At 37.9% G+C, this 22508-nt stretch overlaps 1 protein-coding gene and 1 long non-coding RNA gene across 3 annotated transcripts in view; one reads left to right on the top strand and one right to left on the bottom strand.

The window, feature by feature from the left end:
* LOC147580866 (uncharacterized) overlaps nt 1–22508 on the bottom strand; it is a 278927-nt gene that overhangs the window by 56082 nt on the left and 200337 nt on the right. The window lies entirely within an intron of this gene.
* The window catches only part of TSBP1 (testis expressed basic protein 1), a 96322-nt gene that overhangs the window by 3350 nt on the left and 70464 nt on the right, over nt 1–22508 (top strand). The window contains exons 4-8 of the mRNA XM_086705973.1: nt 252–284; nt 1429–1461; nt 1547–1576; nt 1670–1690; nt 20530–20550. Coding sequence (XP_086562099.1) covers nt 252–284; nt 1429–1461; nt 1547–1576; nt 1670–1690; nt 20530–20550 — 138 coding nt within the window. The remainder of the gene's footprint in view (nt 1–251; nt 285–1428; nt 1462–1546; nt 1577–1669; nt 1691–20529; nt 20551–22508) is intronic.

Here is a 22508-nt window from a genome sequence, read left to right as displayed (position 1 = left end):
AGTGCTGGAGTACCAAGAAGGAAAAGTATTCTGAGGCCCTTCTGATTACTATGTAGCCCGGTGAAACTGATGACCGGCACGGTCACTTACCACCTGCTCCTGCTATGCACAGTCCTAGTTCCTGCAAAAAAAATTAATTCCTATTATTATTCACTATCAGGAGTTCATGTCTACATTAGCTCTCAGAGTCTTAAAGCTCCACTCATTTTCAAGAAGCAAAACCATGGAGCACTCTCTCCTTTTTTCTCCAGGTGCTGGTCTTCTGGACTATGAAGATGGTAGAGGTAAATAGATTAGGGACTACTACAGAATTAATGGAAGAATGTGTTCCTTAGAGCACAAAATGAACTCATCTCCCTTTGAGTATGATTTGTTAAGTCAGCACATCTTTTCCTGTCATACTATCTAACTGCCAATCCATCTGTGTGTGCGCATGTATGTGTATATATGTATATAAATAAGATTTCAGCACTTTTCTCAGAAAAGACAAATAGGTCTCCTTCCTAAGACCATTAAAAAAATCCCTTCCAACTCCTGTTTATCCCAAAATCATGGAAAGGCTAAGAAACCTCTCTGAAACAATCTCCTGGATGGGTAAAATAGGGATAAAGTACATAAAATTCATGAGTTGTCATAAAGTCTGAATACTCTGCATAAAAAGATGCTTTGTAAAGCTATAAAGTACAATAGGTGAGCACAACTTATATTATCTTCATTTTAGAAGATGAAATTGATACTCAAAAGGTTATGAGACTTACCCAAATTCACCTAGCAAAAGAAGGAGTTGGATAGAAAATCCAGGTTTGTGGCCCTGAGTCCAGCACTCATATTCTCAATTACACTATCCCCACTTGGTTAAGACAAAAAAGGCTCATTTTATACTGAATTTCAGTATTTATTATTAATATTACTAATATTAAATTAATCAATATTAATCAAATCAGGACATGTGGTCTAATGTAACTGAAAAACAACATAAAGCTTATTTGAAATAAAACATCCAGAAACCTAATGGTTCTAAGTAGATTCCAAGGCACTCTACTTTTTTGTAGCGACACACACATGCACGCATGCATACACATGTGCGCGCGCGCACACACACACACGCACACACACACACGCTACAAGTATACGATTCGCATTTCCAAAAGGAGAGAGGAAGTAGCTTGATCACGCTGCTTGCTGTCATGCCCCACACTTGGCCTCTTGGTCCATGCCTCCTCCTCTTACTTCTATGATTCATCTGTCATGAACAACAGAGTGAGGAGCAAAGCATATGGCATCCTTCCTTTCTTTTCTGAAATGGAATCCAAAGAAAATGGGAATATCTGGGAAGGGAGAAAAATCTGCCTGGCTGGATTTAGACATACGATGAAACATTTCTTGATGCGCTGTTAGTAAATTTAATCTGTTTCTTTTCTCCAAAAGATTTTCCCTCTCAGAGATCTAAAAGAGGAAGAGGTAAACAGATTTTTACCTAATAAGAAAACGATGCAGACATAGTTGTCAAGGTAGAATCTCATTATGTTTTCATGTTGTCTTTCAGGATTCCGACATTTATATTCAACAGAAAGTGGTAAATAAATTATATGCTGAATTGCTAAGAAATTAATACAGAAATCCATTTATGAGAAATTAAGAATCTTATGTTTTTCCTTCAACCCTCTAGACACTTCATATGATGATCGAGGTAAGTATATTTAGAGATTATGGTAAAATTAAAAAGGAAAATCAATGCTTTTTAAACTGTTATAACAGGAGGTGCTTTAAAACCTAGGTAAAATAACAGGAAACCAAAGTAACAAATAGAGGATTCTGAGAAGTATTCATAAATGTTTCCCTTCACACTGTGCATTATTTATACCCCTAGTACTATCCAATTCCTCTTTTATCCACCTACTAATAGGCTAAAAGTAATCTGAGTACTCAAGAAAAATTCAAATGCTAGCCACTCAGTGTGCCGTTCTTCACATAAATGTTAAGAAATGGAGGAATAAACCCCTGAAAATTCGTCACATTACAGTTTGACCTGTGTACTGAAATTCCAAGAGCACAAAGAAGGGCTGCTTTTGTCTACTGTTGTCATTTACATCTCCTGTTTCTTGGGAAACCCCCTCAGAATAGTTTATCATCATGACACCACATTAAATCAGTGCAAGAAGCTAATGTAAGGGTACACAGATAAGTAAAATGCAATATACAGTATAGGAGAGGAAGAGAATTAAGATGCACTCGGTACTTCCTATGTGCTAGCCACTCTTGTGGATGTTTTTCGTTTTATTTTAATATCTACAAGTGACCCTGTGAACCACACAAGGGTGAACTACCCCAAAAGCCCCTGTGTCCGTTCAGGGCCTCTTCAGGTTAGCCTACAGGTTGCTTTGGTACAAATTAAAGAGTGCTCCTTTCTCTAGGCAGATGCAGCCCCACTCAAGAATACTGCTGGGATTTCAGTTCCCAAATCCCTCTGTGCTCTGAACAACCTATACAACCATAATACAGTGGTCCTGAATATATAGGAGAGGTATCCCACTCTTAACATGTCCAAAACCCAAGGCTTGATCCTGCTACTTACAGATATGGACACCTGCATTCCCCCAGGTGCTCAGGCCGTCTACCTGTTTAACTTCTTTATTTCACTCTCCTCATCCAATCCACCAGGAAATCACATCCCCACTACTTTCAAATTATATTCCAAATTAGACCACTTTTCACCATGATGGCAATCTTGGCCCAAGCATCAACATCTCTTCCTTGAACTGCTTTAACTGACCCCTAACTGGTTTCTCTCTACTCTTACCCTCTTATAGTCTGTTTTCCTCATAGTAAAGATAATCCTTAATAAGCAGTTCTTAAATCAATTAACTTGCTATGTATTGTTATCCCAAATTTACAGAAGAGAAATATATGCATGAAAAATGCTAGTGACTTGCCTAAAGCTATAGTGACTTGCAAGCCACTCAACCTAATAGAAATTCAGAATTGTCTGACTCTAGATTTCATGTAGTTTATTTTTACACAATTTAATAATATCTTATTAATTTCTTGCTATGGATCTTTAGTGTAGAGTCTGTAATCTTAGCTTCTTTCTATTCCAGGCAAACCTTGTATTCTTTTTTTTTTTTTTTTTTTTTTTTATTTTTTTTTTATTTATATATGAAATTTATTGTCAAATTGGTTTCCATACAACACCCAGTGCTCATCCCAAAAGGTGCCCTCCTCAGTACCCATCACCAACCCTCTCCTCCCTCCCACCCCCATCGACCCTTAGTTTGTTCTCAGTTCTCAACAGTCTCTTATGCTTTGGCTCTCTCCCACTCTAACCTCTTTTTTTTTTTTTTTGTTCCCCTCCCCCATGGGTTTTTCTTAAGTTTCTCAGGATCCACATAAGAGTGAAACCATATGGTATCTGTCTTTCTCTGTATGGCTTATTTCACTTAGCATCACACTCTCCAGTTCCATCCACGTTGCTACAAAAGGCCATATTTCATTTTTTCTCATTGCCACGTAGTACTCCATTGTGTATATAAACCACAATTTCTTTATCCATTCATCAGTTGATGGACATTTAGGCTCTTTCCATAATTTGGCTATTGTTGAGAGTGCTGCTATGAACATTGGGGTACAAGTGCCCCTATGCATCAGTACTCCTGTGTCCCTTGGATAAATTCCTAGCAGTGCTATTGCTGGGTCATAGGGTAGGTCTATTTTTAATTTTCTGAGGAACCTCCACACTGCTTTCCAGAGCGGCTGCACCAATTTGCATTCCCACCAACAGTGCAAGAGGGTTCCCGTTTCTCCACATCCTCTCCAGCATCTATAGTCTCCTGATTTGTTCATTTTGGCCACTCTGACTGGCGTGAGGTGATATCTGAGTGTGGTTTTGATTTGTATTTCCCTGATAAGGAGCGACGCTGAACATCTTTTCATGTGCCTGTTGGCCATCCGGATGTCTTCTTTAGAGAAGTGTCTATTCATGTTTTCTGCCCATTTCTTCACTGGGTTATTTGCTTTTCGGGTGTGGAGTTTGGTGAGCTCTTTATAGATTTTGGATACTAGCCCTTTGTCCGATATGTCATTTGCAAATATCTTTTCCCATTCCGTTGGTTGCCTTTTAGTTTTGTTGGTTGTTTCCTTTGCTGTGCAGAAGCTTTTTATCTTCATAAGGTCCCAGTAATTCACTTTTGCTTTTAATTCCCTTGCCTTTGGGGATGTGTCGAGTAAGAGATTGCTACGGCTGAGGTCAGAGAGGTCTTTTCCTGCTTTCTCCTCTAAGGTTTTGATGGTTTCCTGTCTCACATTCAGGTCCTTTATCCATTTGGAGTTTATTTTTGTGAATGGTGTGAGAAAGTGGTCTAGTTTCAACCTTCTGCATGTTGCTGTCCAGTTCTCCCAGCACCATTTGTTGAAGAGACTGTCTTTTTTCCATTGGATGTTCTTTCCTGCTTTGTCAAAGATGAGTTGGCCGTACGTTTGTGGGTCTAGTTCCGGGGTTTCTATTCTATTCCATTGGTCTATGTGTCTGTTTTGGTGCCAATACCATGCTGTCTTGATGATGACAGCTTTGTAGTAGAGGCTAAAGTCTGGGATTGTGATGCCTCCTGCTTTGGTCTTCTTCTTCAAAATTACTTTGGCTATTCGGGGCCTTTTGTGGTTCCATATGAATTTTAGGATTGCTTGTTCTAGTTTCGAGAAGAATGCTGGTGCAATTTTGATTGGGATTGCATTGAATGTGTAGATAGCTTTGGGTAGTATTGACATTTTGACAATATTTATTCTTCCAATCCATGAGCAGGGAATGTCTTTCCATTTCTTTAAATCTTCTTCAATTACCTTCATAAGCTTTCTGTAGTTTTCAGCATACAGATCCTTTACATCTTTGGTTAGATTTATTCCTAGGTATTTTATGCTTCTTGGTGCAATTGTGAATGGGATCAGTTTCTTTATTTGTCTTTCTGTTGCTTCATTGTTAGTGTATAAGAATGCAACTGATTTCTGTACATTGATTTTGTATCCTGCAACTTTGCTGAATTCATGTATCAGTTCTAGCAGACTTTTGGTGGAGTCTATCGGATTTTCCATGTATAATATCATGTCATCTGCAAAGAGCGAAAGCTTGACTTCATCTTTGCCAATTTTGATGCCTTTGATTTCCTTTTGTTGTCTGATTGCTGATGCTAGAACTTCCAGCACTATGTTAAACAACAGCGGTGAGAGTGGGCATCCCTGTCGTGTTCCTGATCTCAGGGAAAAAGCTCTCAGTTTTTCCCCATTGAGGATGATGTTAGCTGTGGGCTTTTCATAAATGGCTTTTATGATCTTTAAGTATGTTCCTTCTATCCCGACTTTCTCAAGGGTTTTTATTAAGAAAGGGTGCTGGATTTTGTCAAAGGCCTTTTCTGCATCGATTGACAGGATCATATGGTTCTTCTCTTTTTTTTTGTTAATGTGATGTATCACGTTGATTGATTTGCGAATGTTGAACCAGCCCTGCATCCCAGGAATGAATCCCACTTGATCATGGTGAATAATTCTTTTTATATGCCGTTGAATTCGATTTGCTAGTATCTTATTGAGAATTTTTGCATCCATATTCATCAGGGATATTGGCCGGTAGTTCTCTTTTTTTACTGGGTCTCTGTCTGGTTTAGGAATCAAAGTAATACTGGCTTCATAGAATGAGTCTGGAAGTTTTCCTTCCCTTTCTATTTCTTGGAATAGCTTGAGAAGGATAGGTATTATCTCTGCTTTAAACGTCTGGTAGAACTCCCCTGGGAAGCCATCTGGTCCTGGACTCTTATTTGTTGGGAGATTTTTGATAACCGATTCAATTTCTTCGCTGGTGATGGGTCTGTTCAAGCTTTCTATTTCCTCCTGATTGAGTTTTGGAAGAGTGTGGGTGTTCAGGAATTTGTCCATTTCTTCTAGGTTGTCCAATTTGTTGGCATATAATTTTTCATAGTATTCCCTGATAATTGTTTGTATCTCTGAGGGATTGGTTGTAATAATTCCATTTTCATTCATGATTTTATCTATTTGGGTCATCTCCCTTTTCTTTTTGAGAAGCCTGGCTAGAGGTTTGTCAATTTTGTTTATTTTTTCAAAAAACCAACTCTTGGTTTCATTGATCTGCTCTACAGTTTTTTTAGATTCTATATTGTTTATTTCTGCTCTGATCTTTATTATTTCTCTTCTTCTGCTGGGTTTAGGCTGCCTTTGCTGTTCTGCTTCTATTTCCTTTAGGTGTGCTGTTAGATTTTGTATTTGGGATTTTTCTTGTTTCTTGAGATAGGCCTGGATTGCAATGTATTTTCCTCTCAGGACTGCCTTCGCTGCGTCCCAAAGCGTTTGGATTGTTGTATTTTCATTTTCGTTGGTTTCCATATATTTTTTAATTTCTTCTCTAATTGCCTGGTTGACCCACTCATTCGTTAGTAGGGTGTTCTTTAACCTCCATGCTTTTGGAGGTTTTCCAGACTTTTTTCTGTGGTTGATTTCAAGCTTCATAGCGTTGTGGTCTGAAAGTATGCATGGTATGATTTCAATTCTTGTAAACTTATGAAGGGCTGTTTTGTGACCCAGTATATGATCTATCTTGGAGAATGTTCCATGTGCACTCGAGAAGAAAGTATATTCTGTTGCTTTGGGATGCAGAGTTCTAAATATATCTGTCAAGTCCATCTGATCCAATGTCTCATTCAGGGCCCTTGTTTCTTTATTGATCGTGTGTCTAGATGATCTATCCATTTCTGTAAGTGGGGTGTTGAAGTCCCCTGCAATTACCACATTCTTATCAATAAGGTTGCTTGTGTTTATGAGTAATTGTTTTATGTATTTGGGCGCTCCGGTATTCGGCGCATAGACATTTATAATTGTTAGCTCTTCCTGATGGATAGACCCTGTCACTATTATATAATGTCCTTCTTCATCTCTTGTTACAGCCTTTAATTTAAAGTCTAGTTTGTCTGATAGAAGGATGGCTACTCCAGCTTTCTTTTGGCTTCCAGTAGCATGATAAATAGTTCTCCATCCCCTCACTCTCAATCTAAAGGTGTCCTCAGGTCTAAAATGAGTCTCTTGTAGACAGCAAATAGATGGGTCTTGTTTTTTTATCCATTCTGATACCCTATGTCTTTTGGTTGGCGCATTTAGTCCATTTACATTCAGTGTTATTATAGAAAGATAGGGGTTTAGAGTCTTTGTGATGTCTGTATGTTTTATGCTTGTAGTGATGTCTCTGGTACTTTGTCTCACAGGGTCCCCCTTAGGATCTCTTGGAGGGCTGGTTTAGTGGTGACAAATTCCTTCAGTTTTTGTTTGTTTGGGAAGACCTTTAGCTCTCCTTCTATTCTAAATGACAGACTTGCTAGATAAAGGATTCTCGGCTGCATATTTTTTCTGTCTAGCACACTGAAAATCTCGTGCCAATTCTTTCTGGCCTGCCAAGTTTCAAAAGAGAGATCAGTCACGAGTCTTATAGGTCTCCCTTTATATGTGAGGGCACGTTTACCCCTTGCTGCTTTCAGAATTTTCTCTTTATCCTTGTATTTTGCCAGTTTCACTATGATATGTCGTGCAGAAGATCGATTCAAGTTACGTCTGAAGGGAGTTCTCTGTGCCTCTTGGACTTCAATGCCTTTTTCCTTCCCCAGTTCAGGGAAGTTCTCAGCTATAATTTCTTCAAGTACCCCTTCAGCACCTTTCCCTCTCTCTTCCTCCTCTGGGATACCAATGATGCGTATATTATTTCTTTTTAGTGTATCACTTAGTTCTCTAATTTTCCCCTCATATTCCTGGATTTTTTTATCCCTCTTTTTCTCAGCTTCCTCTTTTTCCATAACTTTATCTTCTAGTTCACCTATTCTCTCCTCTGCCTCTTCAATCCGAGCCGTGGTGGTTTCCATTTTGTTATGCATTTCGTTTAAAGCGTTTTTCAGCTCCTCGTGACTGTTCCTTAGTCCCTTGATCTCTGTAGCAAGAGATTCTCTGCTGTCAGCTATACTGTTTTCAAGCCCAGCGATTAATTTTATGACTATTATTCTAAATTCACTTTCTGTTATATTATTTAAATCCTTTTTGATCAGCTCATTAGCTGTTGTTATTTCCTGGAGATTCTTCTGAGGGGAATTCTTCCGCTTGGTCATTTTGGATAGTCCCTGGCGTGGTGAGGACCTGCAGGGCACTTCCCCTGTGCTGTGGTGTATAACTGGAGTTGGTGGGCGGAGCCGCAGTCAGACCTGATGTCTGCTCCCAGCCCACCGCTGGGGCCACAGTCAGACTGGTGCGTGCCTTCTCTTCCCCTCTCCTAGGGGCGGGATTCACTGTGGGGTGGGGTGGTCTGTCTGGGCTACTTGCACACTGCCAGGCTTGTGATGCTGGGGATCTGGCGTCTTAGCTGGGGTGGGTAGGCAAGGTGCACAGGGGCAGGAGGGGCAGGCTTAGCTTGCTTCTCCTTAGGTGATCCACTTCAGGAGGGGCCCTGTGGCAGCAAGAGGGAGTCAGATCCGCTGCCGGAGGTTTGGCTCCGCAGAAGCGCAGAGTTGGGTGTTTGCGCGGAGCGAGCAAGTTCCCTGGCAGGAACTGGTTCTCTTTGGGATTTTGGCTGGGGGGATGGGCGGGGAAGATGGCGCTGGCGAGCGCCTTTGTTCCCCACCAAACTGAGCTCTGTCGTCCGGGGGCTCAGCAGCTCTCCTTCCCTTTGTCCTCCAGCCTTCCCGCTTTCTGAGCAGAGCTGTTAACTTATGACTTCCCAGACGCTAAGTCGCGCTTGCTGTCGGAACACAGTCCGTCAGGCCCCTCCGCTTTTTGCAAGCCAGACTCGGGGGCTCTGCTTGTCCGGCGAGCCGCCCCTCCGCCCTGGCTCCCTCCCGCCAGTCCGTGGAGCGCGCACCGCCTCGCCGCCCTTCCTACCCTCTTCTGTGGGCCTCTCATCTGCGCTTGGCTCCGGCGACTCCGTTCTGCTAATCCTCTGGTGGTTTTCTGGGTTATTTAGGCAGGTGTAGGTGGAATCTAAGTGATCAGCAGGACGCGCGGTGAGCCCAGCGTCCTCCTACGCCGCCATCTTCCTCCTCTAATCCCCAGGCAAACCTTGTATTCTTAGGGAAAACCTGGATCAGTAAGTATTTTATTGTCCATTTGTGATCCGAAAAAGCCACAATTTAAAATTCATAAAGCCAAATGGCAACTTATTTCTTCAATTTCCCAATCACCTCTAAGGTGGCCCTATAAATCCTAGTCATCTTGTTTCTAAGTTTCCAAGCTCTACCACTCTTCCCTCTATCATCTCTGGACACAGAAATATAAATGTGGTGGTCAACTAGAGACTACAAAAATCTTCTGACAGGAAAATATTGGACAAGGTCACTGTATCAGTTTAAGTGCATGGAATTTAGTAAATTTTAAATTTTAAATTTTGGTATTTAAATATATCACATGTTATATCTATTTTTCAGTTTTTTAAACAATTTTTTATAGTTTATATATTTATTTAAGAGAGAGAGAGAGCATGTGAGCAGGGGCGGGGCAGAGAGAGAATCCAAAGCAGGCTGTGCACTGTCAGTACAGAACCCAAAGCGGGGCTTGAACTCACAAATTGCAACATCATGACCTGAGCTGAAACTAAGAGTCGGATGCTCAACTGACTGAGCCACCGAGGTGCCCCACATCTTATATGTTAAAGTTGCCATGATAATTCAAAAGTTTTGAAAGGCACTGAATTTATTTTTAATGTTACTAATTTTTACAGCAAGTGTAAGTGCAGCACATCAAAGTGTTCAGCACCTTAGTATTTTCTGTTTTTAAAATACCAGCAGAGGCCCCTGAGTGGCTCAGGGCCATGATCTTGATTTTGGCTCAGGCCATGATCTCACGGTTTGTGAGTTTGAGGGCCCACCCCCTAGCTGGGCCCTTCGTTACAAGCACAGGGCCTGCTTGGGATTCTCTCTGCCCCTCCCCCACCCACACAGGCATTCTCTGTCTCTGTAAAAATAAATAGATCAATCAATCAATCAATCAATAAAATACAAAACCAGGAGAAACAAGTAACACTAATGTAAACCAGAAGATTTTGTGTTTCTTGGACTTAATCACACTCAAGTATGTAAGGAAAGCACTCATTTTATTTTTTTTATTTTTTTTCCAATATATGAAATTTATTGTCAAATTGGTTTCCATACAACACCCAGTGCTCATCCCAAAAGGTGCCCTCCTCAATACCCATCACCCACCCTCCCCTCCCTCCCACCCCCCATCAACCCTCAGTTTGTTCTCAGTTTTTAAGAGTCTCATGCTTTGGCTCTCTCCCACTCTAACCTCTTTTTTTTTTTCCTTCCCCTCCCCCATGGGTTTCTGTTAAGTTTCTCAGGATCCACATAAGAGTGAAAACATATGGTATCTGTCTTTCTCTGTATGGCTTATTTCACTCAGCATCACACTCTCCAGTTCCATCCACATTGCTACGAAGGGCCATATTTCGTTCTTTCTCATTGCCCTGTAGTACTCCATTGTGTATATAAACCACAATTTCTTTATCCATTCATCAGTTGATGGACATTTAGGCTCTTTCCATAATTTGGCTATTGTTGAGAGTGCTGCTATAAACATTGGGGTACAAGTGCCCCTATGCATCAGCACTCCTGTATCCTTTGGGTAAATTCCTAGCAGTGCTATTGATGGGTCATAGGGTAGGTCTATTTTTAATTTTCTGAGGAACCTCCACACTGTTTTCCAGAGTGGCTGCACCAATTTGCGTTCCCACCAACAGTGCAAGAGGGTTCCCGTTTCTCCACATCCTCTCCAGCATCTATAGTCTCCTGATTTGTTCATTTTGGCCACTCTGACTGGCGTGAGGTGATATCTGAGTGTGGTTTGGAAAGCACTCATTTTAAGAAAAGAGATGAGAAAAAAAAATACATGCTGTCTTTACATTTCTGGGTAGATCTTTACTTATACACTAGGAAAATATCAAATTGGACCATCATGCAACATAATTTAAGTCACTTCCAGCTTGTTGGTATTATTTATTTTTACACTTTTCATTAAAACAATAGCAACAATAGCATGACAACTTTTTGTGTAATTCGCTTTGTCTGTCTCCAGGTCTTTTAGAAAATGTTTCCATGACATCATTAAGAAATAAGTTTTAAGCTATAGGATGCACATCCAATCACAATAGATATGTGTGTGTGTGTGTGTATTCATTATAATTTCCCATCTCTTCATTAAATTTGAATTCTCAGTCAGCTGAGTCAATATTTTGCCATTTTTCTCTTACTTGGCCTCAACTTACTTTATAACTAATATATTCGTCTGTTTCAGTGTTTCTTTCCATGTATAGTTTGTTATTTCTTCTCACTACATATTTACCTTCATTAACCTTTGCCTGCTTTGTCTTGTCATTTGGCTCATAAGTTAAGCCATGAAAAGATTTTGCCTCTAGTTTCTTGACTATTTGACTCTTTGACGGTGTTGATTGTATAATCCTCTCTTGATGATATCAAAACTACAGAAATAGAATATCCAAACTGATTTTTCTTGGTTTTACTTGTGTTTTCAGAGGGATCCAAAGGAGATTACAGTTAAGTATTGTCTTGTTTTTCAACAAAATTCAACAAAAATTTGCTTCCCATCAGTAACACTTCTCTAGATTGTAAACACTTTGAGGAAAGAGAGAAACCATCAGTTCATACGAATATTAAGCAACAGATAAAGTCTCCGAACACTGGTTTAGAATAGTCTGACAATAATAAACTGTCAGTTTCCAAACTTGGTCTGTTGGTTTCCATACTGACTGAGAGGAAAGGGAAAAAAAATAGAGGAAATGATGAGTGAGAAAAAAGGAAAGAAGTAGAAATAAAATAGAAGAAAAGAAAAGGGGATGGAAAGGAGGGAGGGAGAGAGAAGGACAGAGAAAAATGTAAGCCACAGAGTTTCGTAGAAATAACATCTGTCTACTAAAGTAGAAAAACCCTTATTAGAAATTGAAAGGATGAAGTTGGGAGTGGCCTCCAGTTCTCACCACCAGGTCAGTGGGTCTCGCTGGGCCTGGGCCTGGGCCTGGGCTTCAACTCCTAAGAGGGCATGATGACTGACACTGATATGGAAAGGTCAGGAATCGAAATTCTGATGATTCACCTCACGCTTCTGTATGTTTTAGCACCATCATTCAATTCCCTAGGTAAGTTCTTGTGGCTTTTCCACTGTCATCTGGTTTGCACACCTTGTAGTTTTTGTATTTGTCTTTTTGTCTCTTGAAGAAATTTTTAAATTAAAGTGCAAAAATAATTGACACTTGTAAATCCACACCCTAGGTTTCACAACTGATATTTTGTCATATTTCTCAAGTGACAGATAATCTAGAAATCCCTTTTGTCCCCATCCCTATACCCATTCCACTCTCCCCACTTCCCAAACTCTATAACGTACCATAAATCTTAAATTTATTTTCATCTGTTTATATAATCTCTATGTATCACTGAACAATACATAGTATTGTCTTGTATGTATTTCTTTAAAATTTTTACTAAAATGACATCATTTTGAAAGTATCATTACAGCTTGCTTTTTTCCTCCAAAATATTGTAATACTGAAAATATATAGAAATCCAAGGTATGCATTTTAAGTGCTAAATAAATATTCCAACTTACAAATACGTTTTTCTATTCTTTCTCCTACTGAGGCATTCTCAATGTTTGCAATTTCTGCTATCATAAATATTGCTTGCGAAATGTCCTTAAGTAATTTGGAAAACAGTTTATCCAGAGTAGATACGCTGTAATGGGATTAATGAATTGTCATGTATATAACATTTATGTAACTTAAGCACATTTTTACTATACTATCTGTTGTTTAATTGAATTCCATGGTAGTTACATAACAGGCACACCAAAATGTGTAAAAGTTTCCCACTTCCCTGAATTAATAACCCCAATTCCATCATACTTTCACAATATTGCCACTTTGATAGGTATAAAATTTTTAATTTGCATTTTCCTGCTCATTCCTGAAACTGAGAATTTTCTTGTATGTATATTACCCACTTAGGCTTCACCTTACACAAACTATTCATTCACCGATTTATCCATTAGGTTATTGATTGCAGAAATTCTTTATAATTTTGAAAACTAATCTTTTATATTTTGTTAAATATTTAGAAATGCTTCCTCAAATTCTCTTACTTTTAAAATTTTGTGGTGTCTCTTGACATTTAGAAGGTTCCATTCTCCCTCCTCCCCAACCACACACACAATTTGTTGTAATAATATTTGTCAGTCTTTTGTTTTCTTTTATATTTTGTGCTTTTTTTGGTCTTTCTTTCCTAGGTATCACAAAGATGTTATACTATACTTTCTCTTAATAGTTACAAAGTTTCTCTTTCTACATATAGAACCCTAATCCAAATGGACGTTTCTGCATTTGGGATTTTTTTGTTTATAAATATAAAGGTTTAATTTTTCTAAAGAAAAATTTTCTTCTGGAAACCAACTATTCCAACTGAATTTATTAACTCACACATTCTTTCTCCACTGATTTGTAACACCTCTTTTATCTCGTGCTTAGTTTTTCCCTGATTTTCTCTTCTGTTTCAGTGAACTTTTGTCTCTTGCTTAATAGATCCTAAATTTCTTCCATTACTAAAGCTTCAAGACATGTATTATGAGGAACAGCACATTCTCTTTGTTGTTCTTTTCAGAAATGTTTTGGCTATTCTTGGACCTTTATTCTTAAACAAATTTTAGAATCCATTTCTCAGGGCGCCTGGGTGGCTCAGTCGGTTAAGCACTGACTTCGGCTCAGGTCATGATCTCGTGGCTTGTGAGTTCACACTCACAAGCCCTGAGTTGGGCTCTGTGCTGACACCTCAGAGTCTGGAGCCTGCTTTGGATCCTGTGTCTCCCTCTCTTTCTGCCCCTCCCCCACACTTGTTCTCTGTCTCAATCTCTCTCTCTCTCTCTCTCTCTCTCTCTCTCTCTCTCAAAAATAAAATAAACATTAAAATATTCTATTAAAAAAAAAGAATCCATTTCTGAAGTTCATATGAGTCACACTAGGACCTCATTGGAATTTCACTGAGTCTATACATTTATAAAATCAGTTCTTCCCATGCATTAATACGATGATGTATCTATTATTCAAATCTTCTTATATGACCTTCAATAATGTTCTATAATTTTCTCTAAAGGGTCTGGAGCATCTATTGTTATATTAATTCCTATGCACATATTTGTTTTTGTTGTCAATGACATTTTTTTCTACTGGATTTTACAAATAATTATTGCCACTATATAAATAATTGTATGTTGTACTTTTGGAAGAGATTTTGGATCTAGCCAGCCTGCTGAGCTCTAGGAGTTTTAATAATTTAGAGTCTCTTGGATTTTGTATGTAAAATCCTATCTCCAAAACTAACAATTTTGAGTTTTCTTTCCAGTTCTTAAAACTGTTTCCTTATTTTATAGTTTTGCCCAAAATATCCAATACAATGTTAATACCAGCAATGATCATAGGCATCCCTCTTGGTATCCGACTTTAGCAGGAATGCTTCTGGTTTCACCATTAAATGTGATGCTTGCTTCCATTTGGCAGCTCCCTTTTATTGGGTTAAGACAATTCCTTTCAATTTCTAGTTTGCTAACAAAAATCTTATTAATAAGTTTGAATGTATTTTAATTAATTTTTTTGTATTTAATGTCATAAAATTATTTCATTATTCTAAAAATTGCTCACTCTATCTATGGACATGTCCTATTTTTGTTCCTAGCATCACTGGGCTTGTGCCTTCTTTCTTTGATCATTCATGCCAAAGATAGTTGTTCCTACCTATTAATCTATTAAAAGCTCAATGGTGGGGGCCCTGGGGTGGCTCAGTCAGTCAAGCATGCAACTCTTGGTTTCAGCTCAGGTCACAATCTCACGGTTCATGGGTTTGAGCTGCACGTTGGACTCCACACTGACAGCACGGAGCCTGCTTGAGATTTTTTCTCCCTCTCTGCTCCTCTACCTCCTCAAAATAAATAAATAAATAAAAACTTAAAAAAGCAAAAATAAATTTTGGTTTTGTTAAACATCTACTAATTATTTTTCTCTATTTTATTAGTTTCTGTTTTTATTCTTAGTATTTCCTTCTTTCTACTTTTTCTTCCTTTTCCTAGTTTAATATGTGAAACTCTGCATAAATTTTAAGACTTTCTTATTTTCTTATAAGCATTTAAATCCATTCTGATGCTACTAAAAGCTTTGATATATAGCATTGTCTTTGATTTTCAGTTTAAACATTTCATAATTTCCATAATTTTAACAAATAAGTTACATAAAAAGTGTTTTAGTTTAATCCATTTTAGCTTTATTATTGATTTAAAATTGTATTGTATTATGATACAAAAGGGGGATGTGTATAATTTAGATTCTCTGAAGTGTGTTGAGACTTTTGAGTATCTGTAAGTAAACTTTCAAAGAATATTTTTTATTGGTTTGGGCTCAGGATTTTACCCACAGATGTACTATCAGCCCAAACTTATTAATATTCAAATGTTCTCTATTGTTATTCTTTTTCATGATATACTAGTTTCAAAAAGATATGTTTAAGACAACTACAATTGTCTCCCTTTGATGTCATTTTTCTTTTTAATACTTCCCATTTTTCCTTTACATATTTTGATTTTTGTTAGATGTATACAAGTTCATAATTGTTCTTTTTTTATTAAATTTTGCTTTGTTCAATGATACCATGTCCATCCATAGACTCAGAAACACTTCTGGCTAAGTTCCACATTATCTGATACCAGTATTGCTCCAAAATCTTTGTTGTAATATGTATTTGCCTGTTATTTATTTTTCTATCCTTTTATTTTCAACTTCACAGTTTGTTTTTGTCTCACTTGTATCTTTTTTAAATAGCATATTGCATGACTATGCATATTAACCATTATAAAATTTTTTCTCAAATAAATTTAGTCCATTTTACATTTATTGTAAATTGCTGATATATTTCATCTAAGTTATGCCAGTTTTATTGCATTTTCTATTTACCAGGTTTTGTTCTTTTATTTTTTAAATCTTCTTTCCTACTTTCTATTAGATTGCTAGATTTTGTTCCTTTTGCTTTATCTGTTTGGTAGCTTTTGTTTTCTTCATCCTTACATTTGTAACATGCATACTTCTTGATTTTTGCAAAAAAAAACAAACAAAAAAAAACTAATCAGTATCTTTTTCTTCCTCCAAGAGTAGACAATAGCCTCTTCAGACTATCTTCCCTGTCAACGTCTTCCATATAGTATGATTTAAAAAAAAATTTTTAATGTTTATTTTTGAAAGAGAGACAGAGTGTGAAAGGGAAGGGGCAGAGAGAGGAGACACAGAATCTGAAGCAGGCTCCAGGCTCTGCTGTCAGCAGAGAACCCAATGCGGGACTTGAACCCACGGGCTGTGACATCATGACCTGAGCCAAAGTCGGATGCTTAACCAACTTAGCCACACAGGTGCCCCTATAGTATGATTTTTAAAAACAAAATTTTATACAAAATTGACTCCTTTATAAATAGCTTTAAAAAAAGTCAGCATTTTCTCTGTTTATAATTGTTTGTCATAGCCTGTGCCTTCTTCTCCTTAATTCTTGCCCAAGTATAATCCTTTAGTCATTCTTAAGGTCCTATATGTGTGTGAAAATTTCTTTAAGCCCTTTATGAATTAAAATACCTTTACTTCACCCTCAATCGTGAGAGTTTAAGTATACAATTAACATTTCTTTTCTCTCAAGATTTTGAAGATTTGTTCCATTTCCTTCTGGCATTTCTTATTGTTGATAACAATCTGCTATTAGTTTGATGGTTCCTAAGTAAATATGGCTTTAAGATTTTCTCTTTATCCTTGTATTCTTCATTTTAATTATGATGTATCTGGGTTTGAGATTAACTTCGTTTATCTTGCTCACGACTCAAGATTTTCCATTCTGTGGACTCATATCTTTCTTTAATTATAGGAAATTCTTGACTTTAACTGCTATGAATATATCCCATTTTTATAACTACCTCTATACTTATCTAACAAACTATAGTCTCTCCTTTTTTTATTTTTTATTTAAATTTTAGTTAGTTAACATACAGTGCAATATTGGTTTCAGGAGCAGAATTCAGTAATTCATCACTTAATATAATACCCGGTGCTTCTCACAAGTGCCCTACAGTCTCTCCTAAGATTACTATCAAATATATGTAAAGATTCTCCTCTCATCTTTCTGGCCTGTTAACTTCTCTTTTGTCTATCTTGTCTTTATTAATTAAGTTAGTCTGTGACCTTGTAACAGATGAATCTTAAAATCTCAGTGGTTCTATTCATAAAATTCTTTTATTATGTAAAATCAGGGATGCCTGATTGGTAGTTGGCTCTCCTCTCAGCAATGACTTAAGCAAGCAAATTCATCTTTTTTTTTAAGTTTATTTATTTTGAGAGAGAGAGAGAGAGAGAGAGAGAGAGAGAGAAAGGAAGAGAACCCATGTAGGGCAGACAGAGAGGGAGAGAGAGAAAATCCCAAACAGGCTCCTCACTGTCAGCACAGAGCCGGACGCAGGGCTCAAACTCAAGAACGATGAGATCATGACCTGAGCTGAAATCAAGAGTCAGACACTTAAGCGACTAAGCCACTCAGGTGCCCCCAAGAAAGTTCATCTTATCCTATGTATTTCCACCATTTTCAACTAACGGCTTCTAGGTTTATCACATCTGCTTAAGTGAGCACAGGAGAAGAGTAGACAGCATGAGTGGGAGGGTTTTATGGGGAAGCCTAGATGTTATTGTACATATCACTTTGACAATTACATTGGCTACAACTCAACAGTATAGCCCCACCTAACTGCAAGAGAATCTGGGGGCAATAGTTTAACCATGTTGTATTAGTTTTCTTTCGCTACTGAAACAAATTACCACAAACTTAATGGCCTAAAACAACACAAATTTATTATCTTAGTTCTACATGTTAGAAATGTGACACATGTCTCACTGGGCTAGGGTGTCAGCAGGGCTGCATTGCTTCTGAAATTCTAGGAGCAAACCTGTTTCCTTGCTTTCTCAGTTTCTAGATATTCCTTGCTTCATGGTCCCCCATTCCCCATCTTCAGAACTAGCAACAATTAACCAACCCACACCCACACAACACTCTAGCCTTCTTCCATTGTCATGTCTTTTTCTCTGACACCTTTTAATCCCCTGCTTCCAATTTTAAAGACTCTTATGATTCCATTGAGCCCACACAGATAATCCAGGATAATATATTTCCCTATTTAAGTCAACTGATTAGCAACCTCAATTCCATCTGTAGCCTTAAATCCCTTTTGCCATGTAGCCTAACATATTCAGGTTCCATGGACAGGGATCAGGACAGGGACAACTCGGGGGGGCTGTGGGGATCCTATCCACCACATATGTGCCTTGGAGAAAAAGGAAATTACTTTGGTGAACAGCAAAGCAATCTCTATCACACTGTCTCCTTATTTCTCGATACTCATTCCTGGATGATTTCCCTCATATTTACCATTCATTAATTCTTTCTTCAGTTAAGTCTATTTTCTTTGTTTTCTCACCTAATGATTTTCTAATTTAATGACTGTATTTTCTATATCTGCTATTTCCATTTTGCCCTTTATCAAATGTATTTGCTCCTGATTAATGCTTTCTTAAAGCTTTATGGATTCCATTCCTTCTTTCACATCTCCAAATATACTAAACACACTTGGTTAAAAATTCCTTTTGAATTCCCCTTTTTATATGTGTTACCCCAACTGTTGTGGCTATCAGTCATGTCATTAAGTCTCTTCAAATGTATTTTAACTTTAGTCTGTGAGTTCATTAGTTACCACTTGTTTGAATTCCTCATAAACTTCCCATTGTTGTAATAATCCTATTAATGCATAGATTTCATAGGTTAGTTTTTATAACTGTTTCTGCATTCATAGTTTCTTCCCTACATGAATGTAAGGAAACTACACGAATGGTTCAAATGTAAGCCTTATACCTGAACTTGGCTTACCCAGAGAGTTCTACGATTGCTAGAGGCTCAATTTCCAGCCATAGCCTGATGCAAATAGATCACTTCCTGACAAACCCTGACAAACAGATCTAGATTAATGGTGCCTTTTTCACAGATAGTGCTTATGTGAGCCTTAGATATACAAGATGGCTAGTTCCAGGTTCTTCCAAGGCATGAGGTCTGTGGCCTTAATTTTCACTCCTGATTATGTGTTGAAAACCCAACCTCTCAAAAAGATATATGGGTGATGAAACCTCTTACTCGCTATTGAAATTATGGGCTCCCTCTTGATATAGGACTCTTGGAGACTTCTCTTACTAGTTTTCTTTTTTTTTTTTTTTTTTTTTTTTAACATTTATTTATTTTTGGGACAGAGAGAGAGACAGAGCATGAACGGGGGAGGGGCAGAGAGAGAGGGAGACACAGAATCGGAAACAGGCTCCAGGCTCTGAGCCATCAGCCCAGAGCCTGACGCGGGGCTCGAACTCACGGACCGCGAGATCGTGAGCTGGCTGAAGTCGGACGCCCAACCGACTGCGCCACCCAGGCGCCCCATCTTACTAGTTTTCAAGTTAAGCTTCATATTTTAAAACTTTAAAAAATACTGTGCCCAACTTTTCCAAGTGATTAGAGGAGAGGGTGAAATATCCATCTTGATAGCAAGCAATGCCCTTTTCCCTGCCCTGACTCTTTATCTTCTAATATCTAGAGATGTCCTGATTTTGTTTTCTTGGTATTAAACATCCCCACAGGAAACAAATGATTTTTGAAAAAAGTAGAGACCCCTTGTTGAAGCTATTAAGTAGCAATAGTTTGCTGCAAAGATCTTTCAAACAAAGGGGAAAAAAGAGAAAGAAAACTGAGATAGAAGAGGAGGAGAAAGATAGGTAGAGAAGGAAAACAGAACAAAAACAGCAGGATCTGGAAAGAAGAAAAACAAAGAGGCAGAAAAGTTTCCATGGACTAAGAAACTAGCAATCCCCCTAAACATTGTTATTCTCTTACTAGGAGAACTTAAATTTTTTTTTTCAACGTTTATTTATTTTTGCGACAGAGAGAGACAGAGCATGAACGGGGGAGGGGCAGAGAGAGAGGGAGACACAGAATCGGAAACAGGCTCCAGGCTCTGAGCCATCAGCCCAGAGCCCGACGCGGGGCTCGAACTCACGGACCGCGAGATCGTGACCTGGCTGAAGTCGGACGCTTAACCGACTGCGCCACCCAGGCGCCCCTAGGAGAACTTAAAAGATAGGTTGCGGAGGTCTTGCAATCCTACCCTACCATAAGAGTATTACTGAGGAAATACACAAAAGCCTAAAATTTATACCCCAAAACAAATCCTTAAATGGATATCCATCTGCCCACAACACTGCATTGCACCTGATCATAGAAAATGGGATGTGACCCATGGCAGTCTTCTTTCCCACAACCTCTTCCTTACATAGTAGCTGTGGAATCTGAAGTTCTCCCTGAAACACAAACATCTCATTCTTACTTTGTTTTCTTTTAGCACTGTCTCAATCAAGTATTGGTAAGTTCCTTTACTTTTCTCCAATTCAATTCAAGGTGCCCCCAGGTTTAAATGGCAACAATGAAGATATCTAATCCCCTACCTCCTTGAGCCACCACTGACACTCAGGGGTTGGTGCTCCCAGGGGTTCCCTATTTTGATACTCCCCAAATCAAAAACAGCAACAAAAAATGCCAAACAGCCAGGAGAACAAAGGGGTAAGTTCCTTTTCTGTTTCTCAATTCTATTCTCTTTGGTGTATCACAGACCTGGGGATCATGTCCTAACTGTGGTTAGCCTTGTCCCTCATCTTCTTTTCCTTCTCCATCATTGAACATTTTACTTGAAATTAATGAGAGCTTTAGAAAATAAAAGGTCCATTGATTAAGAATGAAGAGAGAATTCAAATGGTTTTAGCTGGCTACAATGATTTCAGCAAAACAAAATATCTTCTTTCACTCAGAAGCAAGAGGAAGGAAAGAGGTTGTTAAAAGGGCAGAGAATGGGAGAAAAGAGGAGAGTTGTAATTCAAAGAGCCATGTTTGTTGAGTCTATATTTACCGGTATTAGAGATGAGAAAAGTGAAGTTCAAGGACATTATCTAACCAAAAGGCACATAGCTCATAGAAAGTAAAATTGAAGTTCTAAACACTGACTTTTCGACTCTAAATCCCATGCTTGTCCAACTACCCCCAGGACACCATTGAAAATATTTAATTTTTCAGGGGCACTTGGATGACTCAGTTCAGTTGAGCATCCTACTCTTGATTTCGGCTCAGGTCATGATCCCAGGGTCATGGGATCAAGCCCTGCCTCAGACTCCATGCTGAGCATAAAGCTTGCTTAAGATTCTCTCTCTCCCTCTGCACCCCCTCCCAGTTCATGCTGTCTCTTAAAGAAAATTAATTTTTCAATTTAAAGTTATCTTCCTGAAATAAAAAGTCTCAAGAAATTTAGGATATTATGCATATATGAAAAATGTTACTTCAATTTTTAAAACATAATTCAAAATGCAAAAAATGTGAATTAATCTGAATCTCAAAATTATTTTGCTAGTCTACTACTGTGGCATAACTGCATCCCATGAATGAGGCTGTTTTATTACATATATATGTAATATGTATATATTTATACATATTTATACATATTTATAAATACATATTTATAAATACATATATATTTATATTTATATATACATATATATTTATATATATATTTATATATATATTTACATATATATATAAATATATATTTATAAATACATATTTATACATATTACATATATATGCCATATATATATATACACACATATATATAGTATGGGATCAAAAAATTGACATTGTTCAGAGGGCTGCAAGAGACACAATATTTTATTTTATTTTTATTACTTTTTAAAAGTTTATTTATTTTGAGAGACAGAGACAGAGCGCTAGTGGGGGAGGGGAAGAAAGAGCAGGAGACACAGAATCCGAAGCAGGCTCCAAGCAATGTGATGGGATTTTAGACAGTAAGGAAGAAAATCAAATTAGGAGTTATACTAATCATTATGATAATATACTTCTTAAGATGAGAATTATCCTCTGATGGTAAATAAGGTAAATAAACATGTGATACATATTGGGTTTAATCTCAGAGGAAGGGAGTAATTAGTTATTATAAATAGTATTTAGCTGAAAGATGCATGGGGCCATTCATCCCTGAAGTTCAATATGCTGTGTGGTTCTACAGGATGAATGAGGCCCTCCTGAGATGTACCTATACAGGCATACATAGATAAGGACTACAATTCGAAACAATAATATAAGAATATGTACAGAGTTTATGTGCCAAGCTGTATCCTAAGCATAACAATCCTATGAAGTAGATATTATTATACATCTTGTATTTAAAATGAATAATCTTAGGCACAAAAACGTCAAGTAACTTGTGCAAGGTCACACAGCTATAAGGTAGAGGAACTAGGATTCAAATCCAAGTAT

Source organism: Puma concolor, chromosome B2, assembly GCF_028749965.1.
Source record: "Puma concolor isolate L17-30 chromosome B2, mPumCon1.1.hap2, whole genome shotgun sequence".
In the NCBI taxonomy this organism is placed as follows: domain Eukaryota; kingdom Metazoa; phylum Chordata; class Mammalia; order Carnivora; family Felidae; genus Puma; species Puma concolor.
This window is presented reverse-complemented; position numbering and strand designations above follow the sequence as displayed.